General features: G+C 42.0%; 1 protein-coding gene across 1 annotated transcript in view; it reads right to left on the minus strand.

The window, feature by feature from the left end:
- The window catches only part of LOC147014185 (macrophage mannose receptor 1-like), an 88,712-nt gene that overhangs the window by 53,877 nt on the left and 22,397 nt on the right, over positions 1-12,438 (minus strand). The window contains exons 6-9 of the mRNA XM_085851940.1: positions 7,866-8,095; positions 7,544-7,709; positions 4,402-4,545; positions 4,099-4,215 (exon numbers count right to left, since the gene is read on the minus strand). Of these exons, the coding sequence (XP_085708066.1) occupies positions 4,099-4,215; positions 4,402-4,545; positions 7,544-7,709; positions 7,866-8,095 (657 nt within the window). The remainder of the gene's footprint in view (positions 1-4,098; positions 4,216-4,401; positions 4,546-7,543; positions 7,710-7,865; positions 8,096-12,438) is intronic.

Raw genomic sequence — 12,438 nt, forward strand, 5'->3', positions numbered from 1 at the left:
GCATTCGATAGATCAGTCAAACATGTCAATGTCACTATGGCATTGAATATTGAGTTCAGTCCTCATCAGATATTGCACTTGTTAATTCTGTTCAGAACTCAAGCCTTACCATTGTCACAGTCATGGTTCTAATCATGTCACTGGAGGCCATGGTGTTAATTCTGCGAACACTCACCCTCACACACAGGGCTGTGCATTCAGGTGCAGCCTTTCTGCACTTACTGTACAGCGCTGAACACAACCCTTCTTGCATTTGCATGACACAAGCTCATAACAGGTCTGGGCCACATCGGGTAATGTGGTCCAGTGCAGCTTCAACAGACCGTCACCAGTCTTGGTCAACCCCCAGCTGGTCTGTGAAGTCATTGCAACCACTGGTGGCCATTTCGTAAGATGGTTGCCATGGCCGTCAGAGACCAAATTTGCAATGCCCCAATATCCAGATTTGTTCATATGATATTAGTCTGTCTCTGTGCCAAATTTGGTGCTTTTATCACAAGTGCACAATTGTTGTGAATATTTTGGCTCTGGGACCTCATGATGGGGAAGTGAGGGTAAAGGAGTTGTTTATTGATTTCTTGCAGCGAGAAGGCAAGATTGGTAATGCATTAACAGAACAAATCGTTCGCCAGCTGCAAGATGACGGCCTTGAACTCATGGACCTCCGTGATCAAGGGTACGACAATGCCGCCACATTGACCAGGGTTCACCGTGGTGTTCAACGGTGAATCACTGATACCAAATCAAAGGCTGTCTTCATTCCCTGCACCAACAATTCCCTTTATTTGGCTGGGGTTCACTCCGGTGCAACTCTAGTGAATGCCGTGACATTTTTTTCAGGACAGTCGAGCAACTTTACCAGTTTTTCTCTGTTTCAAATTCACCGGTGGAAAATCTTCAAGCAGTTAATTCCAGGGAAGATGGTGAAGTGAGGTTGTGAGACTTGATTGAGCTTCACACGTCATGAATGATGCAATTGATGCTGTATGGTCCGACCTGTATGAAGTATCCAAAGCCCTGGTAACCTTTTTAGAAGCCGGTAACAGCTTCACTGCCATAAAAATCCACAAGGAGACTTATGGCCACAATGATATCATTGCCAGCGAGCGACAGAAGGAGATTCATCGTCTTCGTCAACACATTAAAAATGTATGAGGAAACCACCGGGAAGTAAATGCTGAATTGGAAGGCACATGGAATCTTTAAATATGTTGTGAAGTGGGGATTCAAGGAATCTTTCCCAAACCTTGTCATCATACTGAGGACAATTCTCACCATGTGTGTGAGTGTCGCAGTGTGTGAGAGGACCTTCTCCAAACTGAAACTGATAAACACCTACCTCAGATCCACAACAAGCCACTCTTGGCTCAGTCATCTAAAAATCTAGTCATCCTCTCCACTGAGAATGAACTGGCCGAGTCAATTGACTTTGAGGGCCAGGAAGAGGTGAACCACGCAGTCACAGCAATCTCATGCTTAGTCGACCAATGACCATTTAGAAAGGCAGAAATTCGAGATCTCACTCCGAGTACCACTTTTCCTTGATATGCTCCTGCGTGGTGGGCCAACACACGACAAAGCAACATTTTATTGGTGTTTCCATTTGTTGAACACGATTTGTACATTTAAAAATGCTTTAATGACATTATTGATGATGTCATTCCATTTTTGTTTTACTCGAAAGTAATTGATTTGGTAAGATGCATCTGAAGCTAATTTTTTGGGGTCATAGGTCAGTGAAAAATACATTTTCATTTTCACAATGACGAGAACACGGATCTCCAAAACAACATAAAGGAATACAGAAAAATACAAAGTCCCATTAAACCACCCGTTATATTTGCTTTCCATTAGCTTTGTTTAATGTTAACTGAACTGTATATTTTTTTTTTGTGTACAAAGTCAAAATTTATGGAAGACCTAGAACACAGAACAGAACACACAGAAATTTCATTGGAGGAATGTCGCGAGGAATCACACCAACACCAGGGGAGAGGAACAGAAAAGAGGGAGACTTGGAGGAAGAATGGACGTAGGAAAGAACGAGAGAAAGGAAAGGGGGAGTAGGGCACAAGAGGTGATAAAAAAAAAAAATGTCGTGCAAGCCCTGAAAGAAAATTTACCGGTTAATCCAGGAATGTCACCATGTTGCTGGAAATCAGTACAGATTGCATACATTTTTCCTGTCTAAATAGCTATCTGCTTTCGATAGGTCTTTTGGACATCAACGTGCGCCATGGATAGGAGGTGGAGTATTACAGCCCCACGCAACACGTTTTCCAATTATTACACATTTTCTTTTACAATCATTACCTTTCCATGCTCAGGAAAACCATCCTCACGGATACACAGAAAGCGAAGGGCACAAGTCATACCAGTTACGTCATCGCGTGGAAGTTGCCAATAGATTCCGCAAGTGAGGCAGGGCGGATTTGATGAAATAATTGTTTTGTTTTTTTAAACCAGACTTGATGGAATAATGATTAGATCATCCACTCTGACACTGAAAGGTTGGCTGTTTTGAACCCTGGCAGAGTTGTACCAAAAATTATAAAAATAGTACATGCTGCTTGCTTGATGCTAAACATTTAAAAAGGATAGAGCACAGGCAAATAGCCATAGGTTGTCAAGCATTGTGTGGTGCAGGCTCAATGAGACAAATGGCCTCCTCCTGTGTTGAAGTTTTTGCAAGGAAATTCATACAAAATTGAAGGGGAATATTTTTGGATGAACCATGGCTCCAGTAGTTAGATATATGCACATTCTAGTTTTGTACTGGTGTGGAAAGTTAGGTTAAGAAAAACATTTCCCTCCATGAGGAAGGCCCTCAGTAATTGATGACCTTTCTTCACAAATAGACTGAAACAAATGGTGCATTCACAAGGTGCCGACTTTGAGTTGTGTATCATTTTGTGTGATCAAAGGCCGAGCTGTGTTGTTGAGAACGATATGTCGGTTACAATGTCTGAAAGAACCGTTTTTTTTTTCCCAACATGAAACAATGCTTCCTTTTTCTGAATATGACAATTTTGAGTAAGCTGTCAGAATGGTGCACAAACTCACACTGAAGCTGTCTAGTCTGGATTTGAATCCCGACCCAGCTATAAACTGTCATCCTGTTTCACAGGCAGGGTGATTTATCAATGTGCGTGCCATTCCTCGGATTGACAATAAACTTGGCCAATAAGATTCTTTAAGCTGGTATGGGTTGGTGGACATTATAAATATCCCATGGTGCCCTTCCCGAAGAGTAGATGAGCTATCGCCGGCACCATGAACAAATTACAAATCCCTGCCCCAACCTACAAGGGGCATGGCATCAGTGACACAGCCGCACCTTTAGCCAATGATGCTACCCCACAGCCTTATCTATCCATCCACTGGGACCATACTCTGTACAGAGCGTTGGTGCTGCCTCAGCAGTCTCCTTGGCTATCGGGCACAATCCTGGACGGGTCGCCACTCCGACACAGGATACCAGCATGCTGGCACTCATTTTGCCGACCTTGGAAGGATGACAGGCAGAGTCAACCCCACCTGGTATTAATTCAACAGCCGAGTGGGATTTGAACTCAGGATCCTCGGATTGCAAGCACAGCCTTATGCTGCATATGAAAGAAGACGACGACAATTTTGAGTGAGAGTCTAACTTGCTGCACAACAACAAAAAAAACAAAAAACACCTTTATTCCTAAAAAATCTCCATCGAATACAGTATAATGTGTTACAAGCATTACACCAATATTGGTAGGCCTGCATGTGAGAGAAAAATTATTATTTTACTACACTGTTGTCTGCATGTGTAGACTTGTAGATATGGCACCATGCATGTTGAGGTTCACTGCTGCAAATTAAATCGAGTTTCTCTTGCACCTGCTAATTACTACCGCCTTGTCAACATTGGTGTAACTGCAATGCATTCATGCCAAAGCTGCATAACCTTGCTACAAAGAAGAAATAATGGCATAGTAAAGCAAAGAGCAAAAGTTGGGTGGAAATAAGAAAAGGCAGAGGGAGAGAGCTGCTTAAAATGTGTTCCTGCTTTGATATGAAGATGCATTGGTAATCAAAAAGCCAATAAAGAGCAGAGGTACTGACCATTATCATCAAGGTGAAGGCCAATCCAAAAACTTTCAGTTTTACCGAGAAAGCGTTTTATCTCCCTCTGCAGAATAAGACTTTCATCTTTGTTCCTCAAGCTGACCAGCGAACCTCCTGGAAAGAGGGATATCGTATGAAGAGAAGGACAGCACAAGGTTAAGGTATTATGAAAAGCTTTATCAACAATGTTCTCAAACTACCCCCCCCCCCCTTGTAATCAAACAAGCCCTTGCATATTATGGCTTTTCTTGTGGCTAATCCAATAACATGGACCTTTGGCTCATGTGGATAAGATCATACCAAGCTTGGAACAGGTGACTGCAGCTCCCATCCAGCTGATTTTAGGGCTTGAATGAAAAGTGAAACAGGACTGCTGGGTCATCTGCCAATGTCCACCAGTTGAGGAACAAACACCTCGGAGGGATGGATCTGTAGGTGGTGACTCTACAGGAATAAAGGGAAAATAAAGTTTGCAATCCAGACACAAAGACATGATTGTATTGCTGAATGAGGAGATTAAATCTTCTTTCTCGCGGCATTTTGTCACATTTTTGTCCTTTTACAAATGATGGGACGATTCTCCCTTCATGTCAAAAGACCAATGCCAAAACATAACTTGCACCCTCACCCCTTCTTCCCAACCCCCTCCTCCAATTAATTAAATAACCCAACCCACTCTTTGACAACTTCACAAAGCATATGCTTTTTGGTTACTTCAAAACTTCTGTTTGCAATCAATTCCGCCCATGGAATGAACTCCTCACATTAGTCCAAATGTTATCGCCCCCCTCCCCCATCCTTTTCCCAGTCTTTAATAGGGGAAGCTTACCGCTTCACATGTCAACTCTATCTTTCTGATATATGATCCCTCATTAGGCTACATAGCTCAGTTTTCTCTGTGTCCATCACCTAAACGCCACCCCCATTATCAGTATAAATAATCTCCATCATTTTACATCTCATTCTTTGGTGAGTTTCATTACCGGTATTGGAGATGAAACTGACAAAAGGTAATGAGTGTTCAAAACATCAGGTCTTTGAAAAAAACTGAAAAAAGAATAGAAATACGACAACATCTTCAGCTATATCGCACTAGGTAGAGCACATACCCCCGCCAGTCTGAACAGTTTACGTTTTGTCTCCCACTGATAGGCCGGATCTGGACCCGGACCTTAACCAAAACTTGATCGGCTTGTTATCTGGACCTGGACCTTAACCAAAACTTGATCGGCTTGTTCTCATCATCAAACCTACTCATCCACCTTGTTATGTCATAACTTATCCAACACTTTTTGAGATATCATACTATACATCGTTTTTAGCACCATCTCTGCATAGTGAAGAATCACTTTTAAAATTCTCAAATCCGGATTCGGATCTTCATCAAAAATGGAATCAATCCGTCCTTGTTACACACCCAACCTGTTAACTAAGTTTCATTCAAATCCGTCCACAACTTTTTGAGATATCATGCAATATCGTTTTTAGCCCAATCTCTCAATGGTGAAGAATCACTTAAAAAAAATTCTAGGATCTGGATCTGGATTCGGATCTTCACACAAATTTACTGTTGTTGTTGTCCTTGACTGGTCAGCTACACACACAAATTAATTTCAGAATGATTGCTTGAAAACTGTGGCAAAAAATCGTGTGACAAACAGACAAACGCTGCAGACCAACATGGCGAAATATTATTTTCACCAAGTAACAAACAGACAAACAGACAGGGGTGAACACATAACCTCAATCCGCCATTGGTGGCGGTGGTAAAAATCAATTTTTAACGACATCCAAGTGGGAAATTAAGACAATCGTGGTTTCTAATGCAGTGCCCCTGACGGCTATATAATTCGATAATCGTGATGACACACAATGACCGACACTTCACAAAACCATAGCCCATTTTGGTGATCAAACCTGAGTGCATAGCTTATGGTGCCATCTGAGTTTCATTGTCGACACACTGAAAATGTGTCCACTGTCTATGAATGTTTTTGCATCTGATTCATCTGAAAGTACACTGCTGTTTCATTGATATTTTTCACTCTTTTCAAAAATCAAGGCTTATCAGACAGGATGCCCAGTTTAACATCCATCCAAGGAATGGCACACACATTGAGAATCACCCTGTCTGTGAAACACCGGCATGGCAGTTTGCTGCTGGGCTGGGATTTGAACCGAGGGTAGATAGCTTCAAGGCGATGCATGTCTCGGCCACCCTGCCAGCCCTATAAGGATGCGTCGTGACATGGATGGAAATGCACCACCTGCTTGAAGACCAGGAGGGAGGAGTACATGAGATAGCAAAGCCTCTGGAAGGTGGTTCCGTTTACAGGTGAAGTAATGAAGAAAATAGTTAAGGTGTGCAGTCAGCCTGGAGTTTAACCAGGAGGGGTTACTGTTGAAGCTCATACATCCTCGAGTTTGTATAGTAAGGTTGGAGGGCTGAGAGAGCAGTGCGAGTTAAACTGGAGAAGACGTAGGAAAAAAAACTAGAGGCCAACAAATTCCCTGTGATGTGAGAGCAGCAGCCCTTGTGTTTCAGCCTCATTGCAGGAGACTCATGTTGATAGTTACGTTCTACCGAATCCACCAAAGACATCCAGATTCTACAGGAGAGAAGTACTCATTTTGGCGATGGACAAAGGCCTTTATAGATTGTAAGTAGTTCTGATTTTTCAAGGAAAGATTTGGAATGGAGGATGCCAAGTCTGCGGCTGGTTTTGTAGGCCTGCTTTGCTATATAGGCCACCCAGGAGAGGTCATGCCTGATGGCTCAGGAGAGGCCATGTCCCAGGTCGAGAATTTCAGGAGACTGAATCTCTTCCTTGCATTGGCTGACAATGGAAATAAGTGGTTGGTTTGACCTTTGAGACCATCCTTCCCGAGTAATAGGATGAGAGTGTTAAATTCCCCATTATTAACGGACATGTTCCATTTAATAGACCTGCATCAAATCAATTCCAGATCAATCGAGTTATGCAGCTCCCGTTTGCCTATTCGTAGGACTAGAAGCACCCGCTGGATGAACGCACGCCCGGACGCCGCACGGTAAGCAGGCAAACCGAGACCGAGCTCCCTTTATATATTAGATGGGGGTACTGTATGACACAGTGTGGGGTCCATCTGTAAAAAAGGAATAGAGGATTTCATAGAGCATTGGAGAGGTCATTTATGTAAACAAAGAACAATGCTGGATACAACACTACCTTGAGGCACTCGAACCTCTCATGGAAGAGAGTGATGGAGTGGGAAGGAAGGCAATCAATCCTATTAAAAGACCATGATAAATAGTTATGAAGACAATACTAGACAGCAAATGATTGCTCTTCCATGAGCCTCACAGCTGCAAAAAGAAAAATAACGACACGCTTTCCATTTCATTAGTACTTCGTGAAAAACAAGACCTGGACAGAACTTTCACATCAAAATACCCACACACCTACGGACTTCTTGCAGACGACTGGAAGACGCTTTGAGCAGGACACATTCATCCAACCTTTCCCAGCCACCAGACTCACACAGGCTTGAGATTGATCAAGCTGATCCTTAGCCCACCCGGTCATATGCATATACCAGCCATCCAGCCAATTGTATGCACCATTCGTCTGCGGTGAAATGCACACAGCCATGGTGCCACAACACGTTCAATAATGTGTCACAATCAAGATAGTCCATAATGTGCATCGTCTCTCCACTCCTTGTAAAAAATGACAAATGAGGGTCAGAAACTTTAATTTCGCTGATGCCACCCACGTTCCTACCTCATTTCTTTTGAGACCGATCCACAGTTCCCCACCTGCCTGTTGAGCAAGCAAGGACACGAAGGCTTGCTCATATACACTGATCAAGCTCGCTATCTCAGAACCATTGCCTTGGCAAACTTTCCTCGCATCAGCAAAGGGCTGTGAAATCATGTCGACCCAGAACAATGACTTGCCAAACAGAACCAGCTCAGTTGCAGGAGGTGGGTTGGTGACAGCAATGGTAGGATCTATATTAAAAAAAAGAGGGGAAGTTGTTAATTGGTTGAGATGATAGGATATAGGAAAACGTTTTTATTAGAATACATAAAGTAATGTGTGTGTGTGTGTGTGTGTGTGTGTGTGTGTGTGTGTGTGTGTGTGTGTGTGTGTGTGTGTGTGTGTGTGTGTGTGTGTGTGTGTGTGTGCGTGTGTGCGCGTGTGTGCGTGCGTGAATTAAAAGGTGAATTATGGCTCAGAAACAGAATCGACATCGACTTTGAAAGCCTTTTATTGGCAAAGCCAGAGCCTCGCTCCCTAACCCAACACCACCACCCCTTGGGGAAAAGGAATCAATGAATCATCTCCATCGGTGTCAGAATTGCTCGGAGTTGCTTTTCTATAGAAAAAAGTAAACAGACAAACAAAAAATAAATAAAGAAGAAAGCAAAGCACTTGGACTGAAGCCCCAGGTCCAAAGCAAAATGATCAAACAAATCTCTTCAAACCAAAAGATTCTCAAACGAATACACATGCATGCACTTTGATTCTAAGACCAAAACTCACGGTCATACAATAAACACATATAATACATGTTAGCCCTCAGGGCCAGAAGGCACGGTCATCTATCTATAATTACAGCAATCTCTGTGTGTCTGTGTGTGTGTGTGTGTGTGTGTGTGTGTGTGTGTGTGTGTGTGTGTGTGTGTGTGTGTGTGTGTGTGTGTGTGTGTGTGTGTGTGTGTGTGTGTGTGTGTGTGTGTGTGTGTGTGTGTGTGTGGGTGTGTGTGTCTGTGACCGCTGTTTCTCAACAACCACTGGTCCAATCTAATTGAAACTTGCCACGTATATTGCTGGGGACCTGAAGATGTGCCTTTTCAAGGTTTGATATTAATCGGACAAGAGGTTCCCAAGTTATGGCCATTTATTTTCCAAACCAATGACAGGACACGTTGCTGCGTAGGCGTGGCCGATGGGGAAAAGGCGCCATGGTTACCGTGGCGTAGGAGTGGCGATGGTCAATGGCAGCGAATGTCATGGCAAGCAAAGACAGGACGTAAACTTGATTTTAATTTGGATTTTAATTAACTTTGTGTGTGTGTAAGTATCACAGCAGTTACTTCAATGAAAGCGATAATTCGTGGAATGCAAGTGAACATTCCGTACGGGCACGCACCACTTCCGGATAGTGATGACTTACTGTATTCTAATAATTTCTCGATTTCTTATGCGCATTTATAGATAAACACAACGCCCCAATCCAGTCGTCGTTTTCGAGAGCGAAGGAACGGCCTGTGTGGTTGTTTGAAAGTTATTATTAGGGTACCCTGTGAGTACAGGGTACCCTATTGTTTTCCTTCTGTTTATTATTATTATTATTACGCATTATTATTATTATTATTATTTTTCCGCCGGCATTTTGCACCCTTTTTCGCTTTAAAAATCATTTTCTCTGGAACACTAAGTCCGATCAACAGGTAATTTTCACCATAGTATGTATCTTTTTTGATAGCACAATCACGTTATAATTATGACGTCATTGGTCACGTGGTACGGTCGCCATCTTGAAAAAAGCGATAAACTTTGGACATCTGTATCTCGGAAACCGTGCAATGGAAAAATTTTTCGTTTGATACATTTTACTAAGCTCCCTATGGGGAACACGTGTGATTTTTCGTGACGTCATAGGTGAAGCGATATACCGGTGAAAATTCGTCAAGTAGAACGCCATATAGGAAAAATCTGAAAAATTCTGAGCGTCATCTACACCAAAATTCATCGTCAAAAATGTTTTTTTTGACGTCATCGATGACGTAATTCGGCCGCCATCTTGTTTTTTAGTGTTTTTTTAAAAAAATCTTCTTCTCCAGAACGGCTGTGCAGATTGAGGCGAAACTTTACAGGCACATTCCCCCTGAGGTCCTCTTTCAAGTTTGTTAATTTGTTGTTGATACGTCACATGGTTTGGCGGCCATCTTGAAAAAACCTTAAAACCTTCAAACATCTTCTTCTCCAGAAGCGCTGGTCCAATGAAGGCGAGATTTCAGAACTATATTCGTGACATGTATGCGATGCAAGTTTGTTAATTTCAAAGTGATAAGTCACATGGTTTGGCCGCCATGTTGGATTTAAGAAAAATATTAAATAATGTTTTCTCTGGTATTTCATAAGCCATCGAAGCGAAAATTTGCAAGTGCCTTCCTCGCTCAAGTCTGCATACATGGTAAAATTTTTTACCTCAGAAGTCACATGGTTTGGCGGCCATCTTGGATAGAAAAATAGACCTTATCCGATTTACACGAAACTTCACACACTTGTTCGGGTCGACGATGGAAAGCAGAATTTAAATTTATGATATCATAGGTCACAAGGTTCGGCAGCCATCTTGGATTGAAAATGAATAAATTTTAAAAATCTTCTTCTCCAGAAGGGCAAGACAGATGAAGACGAAACTTCACACATGTATTCCCCCTGAGGTCCTTTCTCAAGTTTGTTAATTTGTTCTTGATCGGTCACATGGTTTGGCGGCCATCTTGAAAAAACCCTAAAACCTTCAAACATCTTCTTCTCCAGAAGCGCTGGTCGGATGAAGGGCAGATTTCAGAGGTATATTCGGGACACCTAGGCGATATAAGTTTGTTAATTTCGAATTGATAAGTCACACGGTTTGGCCGCCATGTTGGATTTAAGAAAAATATTAAATAATGTTTTCTCTGGAACCGCTTAAGCTAACGAATAGAAAGTTTGCCATTATCATCTACCATCGTGTGTGCACACGTGGTAAAAATTATGATGTCACACGTCACATGGTTTGGCGGCCATCTTGGATAGAAAAACGCACCTTTACCGATTAACACGAAACTTCAGACGTGTTCCAATACCCAGTTGGAAGCAGAATATAAATTTGTGATGTCATAGGTCACATGGTTCGTCAGCCATCTTGGATTGAAAATGAATAAATTTTTAAAATCTTCTCCAGAAGGGCAAGACAGATGAAGACGAAACTTCACACATATATTCCCCATGACGTCCTTTCTCAAGTTTGTTAATTTCTTCTTGATCGGTCACATGGTTTGGCGGCCATCTTGAAAAAACCCGAAAACCTTCAAACATCTTCTTCTCCAGAAGCGTTGGCCCAATGAAGGGGAGATTTCAGAACTATATTCGGGACAGGAAGGCGATATAAGTTTGTTAATTTCGAATTGATAAGTCACACGGTTTGGCCGCCATCTTGGATTTAAGAAAAATATTAAATAATGTTTTCTCTGGAACCGCTTAACCTAACGAATCGAAAGTTTGCAATTATCATCTACCGTCGTGTATACACGCGTGGTAAAAATTATGATGTCACACGTCACATGGTTTGGCGGCCATCTTGGATAGAAAAACGCACCTTTACCGATTGACACGAAACTTCATAAACGTGTTCCAATACCCAGTTGGAAGCAGAATCTAAATTTGTGATGTCATAGGTCACATGGTTCGTCAGCCATCTTGGATTGAAAATGAATAAATTTTAAAAATCTTCTTCTCCAGAAAGGCAAGACAGATTAAGCCGAAACTTCACACATATATTCCCCATGAGGTCCTTTCTCAAGTTTGTTAATTTGTTCTTGATTGGTCACATGGTTTGGCGGCCATCTTGAATTTACCTTAAAACCTTCAAACATCTTCTTCTCCAGAACACCTGATCTGATCAAGGGGAAACTTCACACCCCTATTGCACATGAGTAGGGAATACAAGTTTGTTAATTTCTAATTGATAGGTCACATGGTTTGGCAGGCATGTTGACTTTAAGAAAAATATTAAATAATGTTTTCTCTGGAACTGCTTAACCTATCGAAGCGAAAATTTGCGTCTGTCATCCTCGTTGATATCTGCATACATGGTAAAAATTATGAGGTCACAAGTCACATGGTTTGGCCGCCATCTTAGATTGAAGGATAAATATTAATTCATGTTTACTCTGGAACCACTACTTCTATATATGCGAAACTTCATATTTATAATTTAGGCTACATGTGAAACAAAAGTTTAAAATTTCAACCTGATCGGCCGTGTGGTTTGGCAGCCAGAATTATTTAATTATTTGAATCTGGTCGCCAGTAATAACGAAATTGAACGTTTTGTGCTGCCTGGTTCGTAACTCGTCTATTCCGCGCCGTCTCGAAGCAGGCCTGTGTTTGTATCACCATTAAATAATGTTTTCTCTGGCACCGCTTATCCTATCAATGCAAAACTTTGCGACTCTGATTTAAGTCTCATGTTGTATCAGTTGTGTCAAAGGCGGACACGTTTGGGTACCCGGTCATCACTGCCAGCAGTTATAAAGTGGCAGTTCTAGTTTTTCTTTTTTTTGGTTTGCACGTACGG

Source organism: Eptatretus burgeri, chromosome 13, assembly GCF_056783735.1.
Source record: "Eptatretus burgeri isolate ZD-2024b chromosome 13, Ebu_testis_v1, whole genome shotgun sequence".
Taxonomy (NCBI): domain Eukaryota; kingdom Metazoa; phylum Chordata; class Myxini; order Myxiniformes; family Myxinidae; genus Eptatretus; species Eptatretus burgeri.